Genomic DNA, 20,161 nt, shown 5'->3' with positions numbered 1-20,161 from the left:
TGGGCTCACTCTGACATTTTCTCGACATTTTTCCGGGGGGGCTGGCAGGAAAAGTTGACATGGACATTTGCATTCTCACACACAGCTTGTTCAGAAAGTTTCAGGAAAATGTCTGGATTTCAGTGCATGTCTGAGAGCAAAAAAAATAAAAGCAGATGTTTGAGCTGTATTTTGGTAGTAACTGTTGTTTTTAGTGTATTTAAATGTATCTGTATAAAGATACAGAACATTAGGTAAGCATTTCAACTAACTCATTAATTGCAGTAATACAATTTTAAATTAGACACATTTATACCTCTCAGTTTTTAATATATGTCCTTCATCTTTGGATTCTTGTTTAAATTTAGAGGATGTTACTATAATCAATTATGTTCATGACTTCTTCACATTTCATAACACTGTTTAACCCAATTCTAAATGCCTAACACCTGATCCCATCCCCCTTCCACACACACACACACACACACACACACACACACACACACACACACACTGAATGTATCACCAACCTTTGGACTTCACCACGACTCCCCTTAATAGCTCAATCTGACGGATCATTTAAAAGCACGCTGAAACAGACAGATGGGTAATGGATTGCATGGCAAATCAATAGCTGGATCAATGGAAGACATGCATCAATAAATGGATAGAGAGCTGCTGAAATAGACACCAGAGTTAATGTGGAACAGTGTAGAACATCATTGTGCAGAGCTCATGGTGGAGACGGCTAATACGAGTAGCCCCGGCTGATAAGGTGTCCTTTTGAATAATGCAGACAACAAACTGACAGTGATAAGCTAAACTTAAGCTTAGCTGCTACAGTGTGGCTGGAAGAGAGCTGCGTGTTTAGCGCCCACCCCCAAAACACACACACACACACACACACACACACTCTCATAAAGGCAGCCACCAGCAGGACAATTCCTCTGCAGACTGTATCTCCACAGCACTTTCCTGCCAATTTACACAGCTATAATCATGTGACAGTCACAGTCAGACTGAGGCCGTGGTGAACTGGACTGTGATCACAGTGTTAAGGAAACACAACGGCAGACATTTGCACCAAACAAAAGTCCCTGGAATCTTCTCTGTCTTCTGTCCTCACCGGAGACATCGGTTGAACACTGGGCTTCTTTCATTAGAAAAGGGAAGTGTTTTTCTGCTGATAAACAATCTGTGGTGCTATTATTTCAGCTTTATAACAGTATGCTGAGCTAACATGCTGGGACACATGGTGTTGTGGGGGAGCAGCTCGCCACAAGTGTTGGACGTATGTTGGACTCAGGTGGCGTGGTGACCGTGTTCTGACTCATCGCTGCGGCACCGGACGCTCCATACTTGTGGCTAAAACATCCAACAACACTTTATACTGGTGTCAGCTGTTGTGAAAAGGCATCACAGTAAACACAATAAATGCAATGTTTCATAGACCTCTGCTGCTCTCCTTGGACAAGCAAGTGGCAAGACACTACAGCTGTTTCTCGTGGGCTCGTGCCATAAATCTCTAGTGAATGGCTGGTTTAAGGCTGGGTGCTAAGGAGCAGCTGTACCCGTCTAAAAATAGCGTCAAGGCTGCTGCCGGACTGCGTGTTTTTAAAGCCCAACATGCAGCTTAATACAAAGAGCCTATCAACAATACCTTCCACCTGCATTAGTCTGGCTGCGGCCTGTAATGGCCTGACATCAGCATCATAGGGCAGGAAGTGATAGACTGTTGTGCAAACTGAACGTCCGCACATGTCATGACTGCGTCTGTGACTCACGCCAAGCAACGGCCAGATCCTGACCACATAATTCAGAAACACTTTATTTTCCAATGAGCTGAACATTCATTATCAGTGTGTCGTGGCCTGAGGCAGAACGCTCCCTCCTCAGTGTAGTGACAACCACCGGCCGCCCTGATGGAAAACAAGGCCAAGATGGCACAGCAAACACCAAATCATTATGACAGGCACAGTTCGACAAACTAGGACTCAGCACACTAAGCACATTTTATCAGTGTTTTCCTCAAGTCAGGTTCTTTCTCCAAATTAAAGAACAGACTGAAACGCCTGCAAACAGCGCTGCTTGTTCAGGATGATGATCAAAAGTGTGTGTGCACATACATAAGAGTACACAGTGTGTATTCGGGTGCACACACCTGTTCGGGTGTAGGCTACTGTAGGGTGAATGTATCTGCTAAACACAGAGGCTGGCAGTATTTAGAGGTGCCAAATTGCACCTCTGGGAGTCACTATAGCTCACAATCTGACTAATGAAGGCCAAGTAATCAAGCTTCAAACTCATCAACCATGTTTGCAGTAATTAAAAGGTTTATGCTCAGCATCGGGAGAGCCATTTAACTCTGTCAGTTAGTGTCAGAAGCCAAACCTGATGTTCGTTACTTCCAGGAGCCCGAGCCAAAATCCGAACATCTGACAGTAATTCCACTGCTCTAATTGTTCATTGAGTTTATATGATAATGAAATAACAGAAACACCGTGCTACAGTTAGAACTCCAATCTGTGCATTCACAGCCAGACACAGAGGGAGACGACGTACACGTACACAGTGATGGATATAAACCCGATAATCAATTACATGGCCGGTGCTGTCTGTCTGTGTCTTCCTGATCTATTCTGTCCTGTGGGACTCTGCAGAGCTGTGAGGACGAGAAGGAGGGGCTGCCATCATATCACACACAACCAGGCCATTTTTTAATATGCTAAAATGTACAAAATATTCAAATGAAGTAATGTATGAAAAGAAAGCTGCATTTACATCCAGGGTGTTGTAAAACCTGCTGGAAAATCTGATCTCTACTGTCATCCCTGGTTCTGCAGCTGGGATTTATCATTATCTTTTTTTAATACTCTTTATTTCTTGAGTGTAATCCCTTACGAAAGTTACTTCTCCAAAAGTGAATGAAAGAAAAGAAAAAGAAGGTATCAACCACTGTATATCCCTGAATCCCAGATTGATGATAATGAGAAAAAAAATTACAGGCATTATTATCATTGCACATATGAAATAAGAAATTAAGGCTACAAAAATAACAGTAATTAACCACAATAAAACAAAAAGAGATTGAGAAAAGAGAGTGATATAAAAAAGAGAAGTGAAGTGATTTTCGTTTGGTTTAGGGAGTAGCCTAAAATAAAGAATAAGCTATTTTGTTTAGTTTTTTGTTTCTGGACATTTGTTTTCTGTATCCTCTTCAATCCCTCATCAAACAATTTCTAGTCCTGTCATTTTACTAACTCCATTTTTTTAGACTTCTCTAATTGTGATTTATCATTATCAAGCTACATGTGTGCTGACTGACTGGATAAGAAAACACACAATGTTTGGTTGGATATAATGTTACACCTTCTGTCACACATGCTGACATCCACAAGGACTGTTCTGTACCCAGCATGCAGCAGGAGAGGTTGTGCCACGATTCTCCGGGGATCATAAATGACCTGAGGAGGACAACTGATGGCGGCTGTTTGACTCTTTCTGCTGTGTCCACCTAAATCAAACATGAACGTATTACAGCTTAAAAACTGCCTGAGAGGCACCAAAATTTAATTATAACAAATTTATCTGTGAATTGTGATAATTCAACAAAGTGTTTGTGGGGGAAAAGACTCAAATGGTGTTATTTTGTTCTAAGAAACAAGCCCTTGGTGTTTCCAGAGTTGCAACCCTTCTCTGTGAGGGGACTAAAGCAGGACAAACTAGGGGAAAGAACAGTGAGCATGTTTTAGGTAAGGACAGGGCTCTCTCTGGTGGCTGAGTCCTGCCACTGACTGCCACTGATACTCACCACAACTAGGATCCCTAAATGTGTTAGAAATACTCACTTTCTATGTAAGAGGGGGGATATCAATTAAAAAAGTAAATCACAGATATAGTTTTTTAATTGTGGCTTGTGAGGTGGAATATGTGATGTTCTCTATTTACCAGTGAGCCGAGCCTAATAGGTGCAGACTGTTGTGTTGTGGATCCCCTGCTGCTTCCTTGATTACAGCCAGTGGTTGCTTTGCAGCAGCCAATTACAATCGAATACCGTTCTCTCACATATCACCACCATTGTATTTACTTGTAGATCGATTCCCTTCAGCGACGCCATTTTACATAATGAATGCAGAGGCTTTTGATGTGTTTGCCTGGTAGGAGATACACGCGCCACAGGAGGAGCTACTGAACGGCCTGCTGTTTTTTCCTTATTGCCATGTAATAGTTTCAAGTCTTGGCTGTGTTACGTCTGAATGATAATGATGTGGCATGCTGTAAATGGAAAACATTCATAACAACACCACTTGTTTTTAAACTAATTGTCATTTTCTATTTAACTAAGGTTTTATTATGACCTTTTGCAACATTTGTATGTCAAACTAGTCTTAAAGTGATTCCAGTTTCTCTCACACCATATCAAATAATGCCAATATGGTTGAAACTGCAATTAATCAATGTATTAAATTATTAATATTGGGTGAGTCATTTCTGTGGCCATAGCAACAAGCAGGTAAATTATGGAAGAGGTCCTCAGTGTGTACACACACATCTAAATGTTCTTAAAAACTAAAAGTACTCGTATTTACACTCTTTTTTAATATTTTCTGAAAAACCAGTTTTTCAGGAAAATAATAATTTTGCTGTATAAGTATTACTGTACAACATGGGAATAAACATCCGTTAACTGTTTATAATATTAATGTTACCCTATTAAATGTAACTGAGTATCTAAAGTAAAAGTACTGTTTTATTCTGTACAATGTTTTTCATTCAAAGAAATGTGTCATTATTATCAGTTCATCCACAATATCTTGAAATATGGGCTCAGCTGTGGAAGCAGTTCCCAACTACAGCCTGTGGGAAAACAAAAATATTTAATGGGCACATTTTTTTTATTAATTCCAGTGTTTCTGTGTACATCTAAAATTGTATAATAATAGACTGTTTTACAACTTGAACTCATTTGTTTCTTATATTTGGTAATATAGAGCTGCGAGCAAAAGAACCTTGAGCTTATCAGTTGATGAGAGTATTAAGTGGTTCTTCATCTGTAAGCACAGTCTTTTGATCATCTGATTCCTGCTCTCCATCGTGTATTAGAACCACATACAGGCCTCCTTCCTTTGTCAATAAAGCTATCTACATCTTGATATGCAGTGGTAACACCTCTCATCTCCTCCATATAGTTAAACATTATTCACATAAAAACTCAGCACCAGTAATTCATTTATAACAGGGCATTCTGAGCACTCTTTAAACCAGATATGAGAAACTTGACGTGTTTTGATATTCACAGCGGGACCTTTGTGCTTAGGTCTGAGTCATGAAGATTGAAAGGCTTCATAACTCATGTGTGTGCCAGGCCCCGCAGCACATGCTGCCCATGATTGACTTTGTGTGGAGATTCAGAATAACTTTAAGTAGATTGTTGTTAATGTAGGGCTTCTCACAAATGCCAACCCTCTATTTGACTCCTTTGCTGAAAGAATCTATGAAGAAAATAAACATACAACAAGGAATTGGCAGCTCATCCTAATCTAATCTAGTGATCTGTCACAGCGTCTTCTTTACATACACCCTGAACAAGGAAGCAATTCTGTCTCCCAACATTCAACTGGAGGAGCTGATTGCAGTTTTAACTACGATGAGGCTGAGTGGAACACAAAGGGTGCACGAGTAGGAACTAGGAGACAAAAAGACAAAAGAAATGAGCCCTCATTTAGAAAAAAATACTTTTCCTTTATTAGCAAGGCACAGTGAGAGCCAGCTGCTCTCTGGAATGAGGTTCAGATGTGGCTCCAGCAGTCAAATGTGATTGAAATAACCAAAACATGCATTTTCATTCATACTACAGTAAATATTTTCCAGTCTTACCTCCTCAGCAAATGATATTCATTAAACTGACATGGTCAAAAAATTATTATTGCACAGTCTTTGGTCAAAATTAATATTTGCAAGATCAGTTACAGCCATGCATTATCGTTTCACCAAAAATTGCTTCGACATGGACAGGACACCGCATGAAAAGGACTAAAGTGGGCAAAGCAAAATAGAAGACAAATGGAAAAAAAGCTAAGTGAGCCAAAAGCATTTATATGAAACAGAAGATCCACTAGAAACCTTGCAAGAGCTCTTTGTTCACTCCCCCCCCATCATCAAAATCCCTGCAGGAAAACTAGTGTACACATCTGGCTCTTGGCCACGTGCCCTTGCCCGCACTTTCAACAAGCAGTCTGGGGTTTGGTTGCTCCTCCCAGTCTTTGTGTGCCCTCTGCCTGCTGTGAGCGCCAAGCCCCTGAGTCATGTTGGTGACGTCTGCTAGCTCTCGCCTCTGGGACAGTGCGGTCATCATGTGTTCCAGCTTGGAGCGGATGGTGGAGTAGTGGTACTGGCGCTCCTTGGTCAGCTTGTGGAAAGAGTCCTTCAAGGTGTTGTCTGGAGCTGCCTGGGTGGGCGAGATCTGTCTGGACGGCGGAAAGGATAGAGAGGTGGCCTGGTTCTGTCCTGTGCTTGTCAGTGTGATGATGCCGGGGTGTCGTGTGAGCTGGAGGTCCGTCTGGGTGTCACTGTCTGCCACTGACCTGCTGGTCTGAGTGGAGGCATGGCAGGAGACCGTGCTGGGTATTGTTGGTTCTTTCCCAAGTAGCTGCTCTGCAGGGAAAGGCTGAGTCGTGCTACCAGCCAGGATCTCCTCCTCCTCCATGTGATGCTGCTCCATCCAGTCCTCACCTATGGTGGAGGAGTCAGACACTGGGCTGGATTTACAACGATCTGGAGTTGAAGGATCAAGTGTGGGCTGCTGCACCGCTATGGTTTGGGGCTTGCGACTGGGCGTGCTGGTCAGACACACTGGATCCACAAGCCTCTCTCTGGCCAAGTGAGGGGAGGAGGTGACCGAGTGCTTGATGAGGAGATGCTCATAGATGCCGCTGTTTCGGACACTTGGAGGTCCTCGAGTGTTTATAGGTAGAGACTGGGCGTAGAGGATGCGGAACTCCTCATCAAACTTCTCTGTTATCTGGCCAGAAAGTTCGATTAGATTGCTGCTGTTCAGTTTGCCATCAGTCCAGTTGAACCTGCACAGGAGTCACATTTAACAACATGTTCATTACATTACTTCCCATGAAGTATTTTGGCACTCTCAATCCACTTTTGCACTATTCTGGATTGCACTAGTCTCATCCTAGCCACCGTGTGACTTATTACTGCATGCTATGTGTTCTACTATACTTTGAGTACTTAATGTGTTGCATACTTTTATGTTCTCTCTACTTATGTTTACACCAGTGATCAGAGAAACAGCATTTCATGTCCTGTACATATTGCAGAATTAACAACAAAAGTTGACATTGACTTTCACTTGAAAGTAAACAGCTACATTTGATCAACTAGGAATGAAAATGTATTCTTTTGCACGGTGGTATTAGGAATTTCCATTCTCCATAATAGCCGACTTAGGTAAAATGGTTTGCAGGATGTTACCTGTAAGAACCTGTAGCGACTCTGTTTCCATCAATCAGCATGAACCTCTCGTGAACTTTCCCAGTAATCCTTGCTCCTGATCTCATGTAATAAGACGTACCAGTTATGGTTCGTACTCTCATTTGCTGTAAGGATTAAAAAAGAAAGAACAGGAATGAGAGTTAAGTAAAGACCCACCCAGTCATCAAATCTTAAAGGTGCAAGTGTGTAAGTTTTCACTGAAGCTGAAAATTGGCTCCTTGTGGGGACTTGGGAGCAGGTGGTGGTGGTCGCTTGCCAAGAGCTTCAGCCATCATTGCATTTAGATGACAAGATGTTATAATACAACTCCTGAGAAGCACTATTTCAGGGCAGAAAGGGACACTGATGCTGTATCAGGAAGTGTAAAGAAGGTTGTGGCAGGTAAAGGAACAAAGTTGGTTCCTTACCAACTGGATTGTTAAGCAAACAGCTTATAATGCTAATATCGGCTATGTCGCCATGGCAAAAACTTAAAAAGAACCCTTAAAGGACATATGATGATGTGATGCCATCTGATGTTCCTGTTGTGCACACAGAACCACACCCAGTGTTACTGAACCAACCACATACCCGAAGGTCCTCCAGAGTAACACCGACATTTCTGCACATCTTGAGGAAAGCGGGAGCACACAATTTGTCCAACAGGATGTAGACGGGGACTCTGCGTTGGGAACATGCCTCCTGAAGATCTCTAAAGATATCCAGGTCTGTCAAGGAGTCTGTAACTACAGCAATCACCTGTAGTGGAAAAATACAGAGGTAATATAATAGAATTCTTTTTTAGGGCTGCGACCATGCTTTCCCAAATGTAGCACATGATTGTGTTTTCATTATTATCAAATGCAAGGTCTTATTCAAACAGAGCTGCGAATCTCTGTCAGACACACTCCCTGTAATGTGTACGCTGATGAGCTTTCTATTGACTGTGGTCTGTTTCCATGGCAATCGGCAGTAACGCTTGGTCAGCAAACAAATGACTTCTGTACTGACACAAGTAGGTGCACCGTAAATTTTGCCTCCATTTTCCTGCGTTGAGTTTTCTCTTTTTCACAAGGAGGAATGGAATTTCATGTGCTGTGGTAGGTCGTGTGGGGAAGATTAGACACAAATGTTTCCATATTTCAGATGTATTGCTTTTAACTGGTGTTCACCACATGCAGCTTTTTCTGGAGTTCCACTTTATTTGGATGATAGCGTCTTGGTACGTTTTTTAGGAAATGTGTAAAAGAGCTAAATTTCAGAGATTTACAGGCCCAGGACGTTTTTTTGTGAGTGACAATGTACACAGACAGTGTGTTGTTACAGTCAGTGGCCTCTGTGTACAATAAAGACTGTGTTCAGTGGGCGGTTTAACATTACAAAAGGGCAGGTGATCTCTGAATGCTAATAATATGTTTCAACTGGTAACGGGACAGAAACTACTGGAAAACCACCTTCTTCTAGCTTGGAGCCAGGTTGGAAAACCAGGGTTCCCAGCTCTCTAATGAAAGAGAGAATGCAAAGTTATCATGGATTGGAGCAAAGCAAGTCGAGGCACATCTGGTGCGCAGGCCTCACATAGGCCTGAGGTGCTGCTGAAGCTGCAGACTTGCTTTATGCTCTTCACGCTGGAATGTTTCTTTTCAAAAATCGAAACTGGACTGACAGCTCCCGTCAGGAGCAGCCGCATGAATATTAATGCTGAGGGGAGCTTTTTTGTTTGTTTGATCCTTCGGTCACTGCTTTCTTTTTAATCAAGATTTCAAAAAACTCAGCTTCTAATATTCTGGCTGATCAAGGAAATTCCATGGGGACAATCTGGCATGTATTTTAAGGATGAAAAAGATTTAGAACTTGAATTTGCCATCAAAAATATTTTAATAAGTAGTTATATATATACACACACACACACACACACACTTATTTTGTAGTGGTAGGCCTATTTGATAAGATATCGATTTTAAATGGCACACTAACCAAATAAAACTCTTTAATTTACAGAAGGCTGGAAATTAAAGGAATTTACGAACAAAATTACAATGTGAATTCACTTTTGATTAGAAAAAAAAAATCAAAATTAAAACTAGTTCTATTACTTTTGACCTTGTAGGAATACAATATTATGTTGAAAACATGGAACCAATACCTGCAGGATGGTGATTTAGTTTTTGTGAAATAACAGAATCATCATACAATGAAGCACATTTTTCCATCGTGCGTACCTCTCTGGCACTTTTAATCATGCGCCTCGCAGCCTCCTTGCAGCTGTAGATGCACTCCCCGTAGCTGGGCTGGAAGTGCGCCACGGCCCGTGTGACTCCCCGGTAGGAGCCCGCGGTGAAGGCGGGCCACCCCATCTCTAGCTGCGGCGGCTCCACGTCCGACACCTCGGGGAAGTAGGTGACGGAGGAGCAGTCCAGGGAGCTGCTGAGCGACTGCTCCAGCGACTGCTCCTCCCCGAGCACTGACGGGCACCGGGGCAGCACGGCGGTGCCCCGGATCCGCTGGATCTCATCGTCCGACAGAAAGTTGGGGATCTGCTCTTTGGCAAGGAATCCCAGGAAGTTATCGACTCCTCCTGACAGCAGCTCCTCCAGGGCCAGCCTGTGCCTCTCGTTGTAGACCTCCTGCAGGTTCAGGTCCCCGGTCCCGCTGCGTATTGGAGTCAGTCTCAGAGGAGAATCGTCCAAACACTGCGACAGGGCCATTTCTGTGGCAGCTGTGTTCACACCTGTCCTCGCAGGCTCCACTACAGGTGCCAGGTAACGGCTTTGACCTACAGGAAGACAAATTCGTATTTTCTTGTTTCCCTCCGCTCCCGTGCGTCGTGGCTCCGTATTGGCTGTGGCGCAGTGGTTGAACCTGAAAGGCGTCTCCCGGCTCGTCGAGGCCGCCTGTCAGTCTCATGTAAGGCCGCTCTCATTGGCTCGTTTGGACGCAAACAAGCCTCCTGCTCACCCCTCTGCTCTGCCCTGATCCGGTTACACCACAGAGAGCGCCGAGCTCTCACTCTGACACTTATTCCTGGTACTCCCACAAGCTGTCGGTCCTCTTGCCGCTTGCTGTGAGGGTTTCTATGTCACTTTAATATAAGATAAACATGCAGGAAAATAATTCATCCATCTGCCCACTTCCCTCTCGTCTGTCACTCTGAGGAGAGCTCATGGAGCTGTTTGCAGTCACGAGGAGCAGCAGCACTTTCTGTTTTATGGTGTGAAGCAGTCACATGCAGCACATTTCCCACTATCTAAGGCCCACAGCCTTTGAATGCATGAAGCTGGTAGCTAATCTATTTGCAGTAGAGAAAAACAATCATTATAAATTGTTGTAATTCTGGTTTTTGCTGTAAAGAAACTTGGGCCAGCTTACACTAAGGCATGGTGGATTTAAATGTCTTTAAATCTTATTTATAGACGTGTTATTGGTAGAAAGAAATGCCTATTTCCCTGTCAACCAGATTTTCAGTCACTGTCACTGATTGTTACCAGGAAAGATCTGATCAACAGTTTATCACCTTAAATCAGTGAACAAGGTGCGTAAAGTAACCATAGCAACAGTACCTCTGTTGGATGCTGCATTTTCTAGACACCAGATTATAACTCTGAAAGAAAAAGACTGTTTCTAAATAATGTAATCTGTGGAATGAAACAGTGACGTTGCACTTTACATTTAGGTGGCAGAGTCATTCACATATACCAGGGGTGCTGATGATCTGTCGAAAATGTACATCCTACTATTCAATATGTTAAAGAAACTGTAAACCTACAACCTTTATTCAGACAAATGAAAAAAAAAATGTCTACATTATTTTGGGAGCCTCTGATCTGCACTCCACTCTGCCTTATAATGCAACTATAATGGGAGAATCCACTGAAGAGCAGTGTCTGCCTGGATCTGACAAAAGCTCAAACACCACCACACCACTGTCTCACAGACAAAACACTGAGGCCACTGAGATAAGCATGTGTTACTGCATCAAGAAAAACAGATATTTAAATCAGAATGTACCAAACCTGAAGATGCCCTGCTACATGACTCACCTCTGCAGGCAGGTTTGGGGGTTTTTTTTACGATTGAGTGATTCATCTTCTTAATAGATTATCTTTGTTTTTCCTGACTGTACACGACCACAGCTACTGGCAACGTCTGAACCCAGTCAGGACAACGTGGAGAGGAAGGGGAAATGTATCTCTAATACTGGAGGGTCTGTAGTAGTTATAAGCATTAGAACTATTTATGTAATATTGATGTAATGCACAGGATATTGTCCCACTTCCTGTTACACATAATGCAAACTTAATTTCTAAATCGGCTGTATCAGTATCATTTTCTTTCTAAGCAGACCAAAAGTCCCATGCATGGCTTTAGGTTAACATTCGCTGAAGTATTCTGTATTACTATCGCAATCATTTTTTTGATATATTTTCTTAATATCTTTAAAATATATATATATATATTGCTATAGTTAATCCTTTATTAGCCTTTATCTATTATTCTCTCTTTCTAAAGATGTCTAATTTGCGCCTTTTCCCGGTGCGCTTTTACGCACAGAAGGCCAACAAGGTCATGAGGGTCACAGCCCTAAAACACACTTTACCCCAAAATAATTAAAAGCAAAATAAAACGTTGTTATTGCTATCCAAGGAAAGAGTATTTTATGTTAAAACATTCAAAATGAACATGAACATCTAGGCTACATTAACAGCACATCTGCTTAAAATGGTCTTTCCACCGTTACGCGTGTGCGTAAAAGTCTATTTTAAACTGGTGGGCTAAAGGCGTGTGCTTTAAACGATAATTCCCATAGTGATTAATATTCATAGTAGCCCATCAAGTTTTTTTTCTTTTTTGTCAGAAGACAGCAGCCATCTATATTGAGAAAGACATGTGACCTAATTAAGAGGACCTTTTGGGTGATGAAGCTCAGTGAAACAGCAGATCACTGAACTGTCAAATCCCAAATCTACACACAATACAGTTCATGCGCGCATCAGGCTGCTCCTGGCGCCATTGTAACTATGTATAACCCAATGTGCCTTAAACCCCTATAACGACATACCCAAATGTGCACTGGGCTCAGTATACGTACCCTCCTCCTCCTCCCCTTTACACACACGCACATACACACACATTCATCTCATCCCCGCCCCTCTCCAAAATTTTAGATGAAAGGGCTTTTGGATTTTGGATGACGCTCCGAATCACGTGTTCATAGGAAATACACTCGCTTTAATTTTTTTTTTTTTTTTTTTTGGAGCTGCCTCGTCCTGCGCCGCCGACCATAGTTGTTTTTGCCGTCTCCATACAGTGTGGCTGAGGGGTTGGAAAGGTAATGTAATGTAATGTACCTTGCCGTGGTCACTGACGGGTTCACGCCAGTTCACCGGGTTCACTTGAGGAGAGCTCCCACCCCCTGCTCGCCTCCTCTTCTTCTCAAAAGGCAACGATCGGAGCTTAATCCAATATTATTCATTTATATATTAATGTCGGATTCCATTTTTCCCCGCCGACTGCTGAGGTAAGGACACATCTACTCTTCCCAAAAAAAAAAAATGACGCGCACACACGCCTCGTTATTCGCGTTGGTGCGATCTCTGTAAAGTTGTTTGAAATTACGCGTCGCTATTGAATATTGAATGTTCATGTGGTGCTGCTGTAGTCAAGGCAGTTTATATGAAGTCGCCAATGTATAAAATGGCGACAGTAGGTGGAGGAGGGGGGTGGAGGATTTTTTGGGGGAATATTCATAAGGTTATATAGAGTGCCAGATCGCCTTTGGCACGTCGGCTCCGAGGCGGTGTGTTGCCCCACAGCCCCGTGAATGGAGGGAGACGGGTTAACTCGTCAGTTTGTCACAGTTAACAGCGGATCCTCCGTCTGGCTGCGTCCTGCGCTCCTCTCTCGCCCTATACAATGTGGCGTATCTGCTTTATTTTATTGCACAACGCCGCCGCGAGTCTGAGCGCTTTTTTAGTTGTGTAAGACTTGTGAACGCAGAGCTTATACAGCAGCCTCGTCGACAGATGTGAAATAAAGTCCACAGATGTTCAAACTGCACAGACAACTCAGTTTGCACCTATCGATCACTCTCTCTCTCCCTCTACACATTTCTTACCCTTTGCCAGAGCAGAAAAAAGGTAGGCCCGTGTCTCTGTGCACTGGACTTTTTCTTTCATTTCCTCCTCTTCCTCCTACCAACATGTGCCGCTGCCCTACTCTTACACAAACACAAACACACTCTCTCTCACACGCACACACACACACACACACACACACACACACTGAGGCATATACAGTACAGTCAGGAGAGCTGCTCATATCACAGGCACCCAGATATTTTGATAAACTATTACTAATTATCAGTCAGCCTTTGAATTAGAAAATATTAATTCCTGTGCAGTCAGATTTGATATCTTTGCATAAATATTGACCCAGCTTTGAATGCCAAGTGTCTCCTCTGCCTTTATAGGGGAGGGTCCTCTGTGCTGACTAATGTTGCCTCTGTGGATCATGTGTGGCTCCAGTGTCCACAACACCCCGAAATTATTCAAGCAGGCGTCAGGACGAGGATGAATCACTGGCAATTTAAGGAAATGTATTTTAATTATTGAACCACATATGCTTGTTACATATAATGTAGGTCATGTGCAGCACTCCTGCAATTTAGCATTTTCCTGCAGAGAGTAGGTGGACAGTGTCTCCAAGTGTGGAGTGCAGTCCACTCTCCAGTGGGCAATTTCTTCTCTCCCATAGTTAATTTGCAGGCGTGTGTGATGACCGGCAAAACAAAGGTAAATGAGCTCTCGCTGTGCAGCTCCGGCAGACTGAGTTCAGCTTGGCCCAGTGAGTTCAGCGTGTGTGGAGGTTTTCACTCCAGCAGGACGCTTACACTTGGGGAATGTCAATTCTCTTTGTGGATCCCTGGGAACGCTCTTCCATCTCCCTTCTCGGAACTGCTCTAATGAGGCCAGGCATATTGCCTTTCATCCCTCACTCCCTGCAATTAGGCACAGCTCACAGTTTTCGTTATGGCCACAGCGGAGTGTTTGTATACACAGGCACAATGTAGTGGGCCAAGAGTGCCCACTCCCCTCTGCAGAGCAGTGTCTCTGCACATGCCGCCTCACAAACCTGCTGTACTGTACTTTTCAGGATTTGGTGCTCTGGTTTCTAACTGCAGCCATTGTGGATGTTATGTTTGTGTGTACCTCCCACGGCTCAAAATGAATCCCCTGCCAGAGAATACTGAGGAAGGTCATATGGGCATGATTTGCAGATTTAGCTGACATGGAGTGTATAACATTCCTTGAGTTCAGATAAGAAAATTGACGATCATGCCAACCAGATCTTTTTTACAGCCGTTTTTAAAAACAAGCATTCATGATAGCTGCATACCTCATGGTCCTCACAGAAAATTCTCCGGAACACAACGCCGAGCCCCATTTTTCCCAGCAAAAAGGACAGCGGGCTATACAAGTTCACTTTTATTTGGGTCTTTCACCCTTTTTGGTATTGCTTTTGTCATTTGACCACTGCCGTATCGAAGCCCAGACTGCTCAAAAGCCCCACTAAAGCAGCATGTTTGCACAGTTCCAACCAAAAGAAACGCCTGTGCACTGATGGGGGGGGAAAAAACCTTGAGGCGAGTGGGGAAAGAGCCCCTGCCACTTTCTCTGTCCCATGCAAGAAAGATTTGGTCAGCAGGAGCTGGCATTTGCCAGGCTTTGGCAGTTAGAGGAGGCTGTGATGTCAGCCATTTTAGGATGGACACTACAATGTGCAGTATGCCGCCATCTTTCTTTCTTTTCGCATTAAGTTGCCAAATGAATGCCTGTAGTCTTGGCTACAGAACTGAAGAAGTTATTCATCAAAAGTGATGTAAAAGGATGCATGACTCAGAGTTTTTTTCTCTGCGCACCATGGTTTATTTGTCTGTCATTCATCTGTGGCACAGATAGAAGCGTTCGGAGAACAATGTAAGATTTCAACAGTGAGCGCTCACTAACACAAAACAGGATCATGCAACAAAGATGCTCAGACAGACAGTAGAGTGCAGTGGGTATGCACTGTACTGCATCGGTCTCCAGGCCTCGGCACTGATTTAACAAGACAATAACAGAGACAGGAGGTCATTTATAGCGTGTGCAGCTGCGATACTTCTTTGATCAGATGCTGTCAAACACACGAGAACAGTGGAGCAGGGATTTTAGCATCGCCACAACCTTCTCACGAGATAAATCGGCCAAGTTATTGTTGCGGACCTCACCCAAAGTTAGCTGAAAGAGACTTGAACCATGAATGGACTTTTCAAAGATGGCTGGCAGGGCATGTGGATTAAGTTTGTCCTGCACCGGATGCAGTCCAAGGAATTCAGTGTGTGTGTGTGTGTGTGTGTATGTGCATGTGTGTGTGTGTCTAAAGGTTGGTGGGTGTGGGCGAGTGACTCTGCTATGTGTGTGGCGAGGTGGGCAAGGGGAAGAAGGGGTTGCCATGGCAATGTTAACACATGAGTGGCACCACAGACCAGTCTCCCAGTGGACAAGACTGCAGTCACGGAGGTAAGGGGTGTGTGTGTGTGTGAGGAGGAGGAGGATGAGATGGCTGACAACACCTGCATCTCAGACATTCAGACACTAATACGCACACAAACACACCCATGTAGGGAAAGAAAAACACAAGCGGGCAGCTGAGACAGAGACTACACACTGAAGTCTCTGCATGCTGGACGGGTGAAGAATACAGCGTAGACTGGTGCTGTTAGCCTCGTGCTAATGACCCTTATGACTCTGAATTGTTTTTCTGCACACGTAACATTGGAGCATGAAACTTATTCATGTACAGTGCCGTCCACGCAGAGAGATGTCCACCCTTACTGTCAAAACGAACACCACTGTCATTAGTCAACTCTGGCAGCATGATGGACACAGGAGACATGCAGGAAAGAGAACAATTGCAATTAGACAGTCAGCCGTCTGAAGGCTCCCAGCACTGGATCACGTTTCTCTTATAAATGAGGCGCCATTGTTCTCAATCTCTTTTCTGTGCAAGACAGTAATTGCTCTCTGTCTCTGGCTTATATTTGGGTGTCCAGCTGATCCACTCACATGACGTTAATCTATTTAATGGACATTTGGCAGAAAATGTTCCTGCTAAACAGATTTTCAGATTTTTTTTTGGGTCATTCAAATGTATCTGCCAGGAGTCCCCCCCCGTCTCAGCACCAACTCCCAGTGGACACCAATTTTTTTAAGCGGGGCTGGGGGCTGATTTTTGAAGCAAGACAGCCGCGGATCACTGTCAAAGCAAATTACACGCAAGATAAATATTGTTATAAGTGAAAGAATTCGTGCCTCTTTTTTTTTTAGCCCTTCTGCAACTGTCGCATCAAGAGACTCCTCGTCAGTTATTCAGTTCAAAGAATGATTTTCAGAACGGTGCAGGTGCTAAATGTTGCAGAGGTGAGGAGGGAGTGTGTGAGGACGGCGTGTGTGTGGAGACGTGTGCCTATGAGGTGTCAGCGGGGAGGAATATTGAAACAGCACAGCCTGTCATCATCATCAGTCATCCTCTCACTTCATTCCCAGATGTCTGAGTTTTGTCTTCCTTTGTCCTTCCTCCTCTAGCCTTCACAGTCTCATTCATGTGACAGGCGGCACAACAAAAAGCACCAATCTCTGTTTGTTAATGTCAACTGTAGGTGACCCAACGATCTGGGAGTGTCTGAATCACTGGACTGTTTTGAATTAAATTTTAATGTCGAGCAACCTCTTTGCAGCCTCGCCTCTCTTCCCGCTGGTAGCAGCTCGTTGTAGATTGGGCATGTTTTTCCTGTTGTAATATTGTAATTACTGCAGCAGTTTATGAGATGATGAAAGAGGATACATGCTGCTTTTTTTCAATTGGTTTCTGGAGATGGGAGCAGCCCACTCAGCTGTTTGCCATTTTAAAGTATAGCGAATTCAATTAAATACATATTAATGAGATGTAAATATAATATTGTTATGGAAATGACAGTGTGAGAGCGCAAGAGGGAGGCCCTCCTGTACATCTTAAAGCTGCTATTAAATCAGGCAGAACGTATAAAGCGCCATCAGAATTGAAACCTAGCCTAATCCCATTTGTTTTGAAACGCTTGTTTTCGAGAAGTTGAATGGTTCGAATGCGGGTTTTAGTTTGCAGAACAGAGCCCCTCCGCATACGCTGAGCGTGGGTGTTCGGAAAGCACTTCTGAGAGCTCTGCCACTTTCCCTCACTTCAGATAAAACTCCCCTGGTCCGCCAAGATGAAAAGAGTCCCCCCCCCCCGTGCCAGTGCGAGAACATACGACACACCGGGGACAGTGATCGTCTGAGTGTTGTCTAACTCGCCGTTGAAACACAAGGCCCGGCTTTTCAGAGGGAACCATTCACTGGCTCTCTGTCTGGGAAGCCCTTGTCTTGTGTCTGATCGCACGTCTCACTGGCCAGATAAAGCAGCCCATTCTTTTGATAGGTGACCTGATTCTTTACGTAACCTTTCTCAACTTTTGGCTTGTCTTGGGTTTTCTCATGCAGGAAGTGGAATGTGTGTTCTTTCAGGGAGGGGAGCTGCTGTACTAGGCCAGCGTCTGTCTCGTCGCAGACCGCCATCCCCTCTGGGTGCTGCTATACCAGTCACAGTCAAATTACCTTCTCCATCACTTCATTTTCTAAAACGTCCTGGCATCCAGTGTGCTGTTTGTGGGACAAACAAAATTAACCACTTCACCGCAGTGAAACTGAGCCGGACCGGATTTTTGTTTTCCACAAAGTTCTATAACATTGTGACTTCTCTCACACAGATGTTTGAGATGTGCATGACTACATCCCTCTGTTGCATGAAAGCTGACTGTCTAAATCCCTGGTTCAGTGGAACAAACTCAATGAACGCAGTGTCCTCACCAGGGGTTAATCGAGTGTGCCGTCAGAGGATATCATGACCTCTCTGGCGGCAAAACATACAGCACATGCCCACGTCTGGATGCAGTGAACCGGGATTACTGCATAAGATGCTGGTGACCTAGTTTTTTTGCTGTTTGTTTTGTTTTGTTTTAGTTCTTTCTGTCAGAAAAGCAGGAGAAATGAAAAACAGGTATAGTTAAGAGGAGCATGTCACAGTCTGGGATCAGTGCTGTTTGGGCAGTCATTTGAGGGTTTTAATTCTGGAACAGGTTCATCTTTTATTTACCGTCCAGCCGGCAGTGGTGAACACGCACGTGGAAGCAGTAAAACGAAAGTCTGTCAAAGTGCTTTTCGGTATGTGCAAACGTAGCACAACAGAAAAAACATGTTGAAAGTATTTGAAACTGTTTTCTTTGTACTCAACCAACGGCAGTAGGAGATATCGAGGTATAGCTGGATTTCAACAGAGGGCTGAGTTTGGATGATACGGTATGTTTTATTTTTCACAGGAGGATACGTTTGCATGAGAAGGTAAAGATTGATGTGGACAGATGATGACTAGACTAGTTTTCAGCAGCATGTGAGTGTAAGTGGGGGTGGGGGGGGTTGTCACACAGGTTCATGCAGAGGGCAGAGGGTCCAGTCCACTTTGACAATTTTTTTCTCTCATCATTTGTTTTACATGTTCTGTACTTTCCAGTGTTAAAATAACGATTAGAAGCAGCTGCATGGCTAATGTAAGACTGATGGGAGTGTATCCTTTGTCTTTTCTCACACTCTGTTAAATATTTGTGGCTTTGTGAGGGAGCAGAGCCATGTTTCTTTTTTCTTTACATAACGCAGAGAGGAACAAGGAGACATGTTGAAGTCTGCAAATCCAATCCATATCCATCCGAAGGCAGTGTTATAGGAAAGGAGAAGCCTTTGGATGTGGTTTGCTAATGGATTTGAGTGCCCAGTGATCTGTGTACTGTGATTATTTGCACGCATGTGACATCATGCTGTTTGTTGAGCAAATGTAGGATGAGGCAGTTTGAGTCGGCAGCTTGTAAGTGGCTTCAGATGTGTTTGTAGTATCCCTCCCTGACCTCCTGGGGATGTTTCAGGTCCTTAAAACATTTAGATAAACTGTAATGTTCAATGTAAAACATATGGCTCACAACCAAGTGGTAATAAAGTAGTTATTCACTGGCAAAAATGACAAAAAACATTTTAAGTTTTAAAAAAATGTACCTTTTCCCTCTGTACAAAAACACACATAATTTGAAATAATATTATCTACACTTACAAGCACAAGGAGGACAAAATTTTTGCACACAAACCTGCATGGACATTTTTGCATATTTGTGGTTGGTATTACAATGTGAAACAGCTGCCAAGGTTATCCTGCTCACTATCAGTGTGGAGAGGTGAAGTGCATCCCACTCAAAATCTCTCAAAAAAGCTATAGTAGTCTGTGAATAATATTTATTTAGTGATTATTCCTGTAGGGAGACAAGTGGTATCTGCTAAAAAAGATCCTATCCTTGATTCATATTCACATTCACTGTACATGTTAAAATTAGTGCTTCTTACACGTTATATTTTTTATGCATCTTGAGGCTTTGCTAAAAATATTTCAGTGGATGCATGCCATCAGTAATTAGAGGAGCCAAACTTATGGCAGCAGTGAAGGAAAAGAACAAATATTGTCAAGATTAGACAGTCGTTTCTGGCTCTGTTGATTATTATGCTCCTTTTTCTCTGAATTCATAAAAAGTGACAGCTACACACAAGTC

General features: G+C 43.4%; 2 protein-coding genes across 5 annotated transcripts in view; one reads left to right on the top strand and one right to left on the bottom strand.

Annotated features, from left to right (window-relative positions):
* Positions 1 to 20,161, top strand: part of zhx3a (zinc fingers and homeoboxes 3a) — a 45,020-nt gene that overhangs the window by 19,265 nt on the left and 5,594 nt on the right. Inside the window, exon 1 of one of the 4 annotated variants that reach the window (XM_020087093.2) lies at positions 12,615 to 12,793. The exons of 1 other annotated variant lie outside the window; for it this stretch is intronic. The gene's annotated coding sequence lies outside the window, so the exon portion shown is untranslated. Of the gene's footprint in view, positions 1 to 12,614; positions 16,023 to 20,161 lie in introns of those variants that run through there. 2 more of the 4 variants (XM_020087092.2, XM_069512013.1) reach the window with 2 other exon arrangements.
* On the bottom strand, positions 5,701 to 12,465 carry fam83d (family with sequence similarity 83 member D). Its single transcript, XM_020086338.2, has 4 exons — positions 9,687 to 12,465; positions 8,056 to 8,223; positions 7,465 to 7,589; positions 5,701 to 7,058 (listed from the first exon to the last, which is right to left on the bottom strand). The coding sequence occupies exons 1-4, from the start codon at positions 10,170 to 10,172 to the stop codon at positions 6,158 to 6,160; spliced, it is 1,680 nt and encodes a 559-aa protein (XP_019941897.2). The 5' UTR covers positions 10,173 to 12,465; the 3' UTR covers positions 5,701 to 6,157.

Source organism: Paralichthys olivaceus, chromosome 2 (genome assembly GCF_024713975.1).
Source record: "Paralichthys olivaceus isolate ysfri-2021 chromosome 2, ASM2471397v2, whole genome shotgun sequence".
Lineage (NCBI taxonomy): Eukaryota > Metazoa > Chordata > Actinopteri > Pleuronectiformes > Paralichthyidae > Paralichthys > Paralichthys olivaceus.
The sequence above is the reverse complement of the archived record's forward strand: the minus strand, read 5'-3'. Positions and strand labels throughout refer to the sequence as shown.

Coding starts and splice junctions, on each gene's coding strand:
- fam83d (XM_020086338.2), bottom strand. CDS start 10,172: ATGGCCCTGTCGCAGTGTTTGGACGATTCTCCTCTGAGACTGACTCCA. Junction 7,590..8,055: donor TTACTCTGGAGGACCTTCGG/GTATGTGGTTGG, acceptor TAATCCTTACAG/CAAATGAGAGTACGAACCAT. Junction 7,059..7,464: donor GTCGCTACAGGTTCTTACAG/GTAACATCCTGC, acceptor ACTCCTGTGCAG/GTTCAACTGGACTGATGGCA.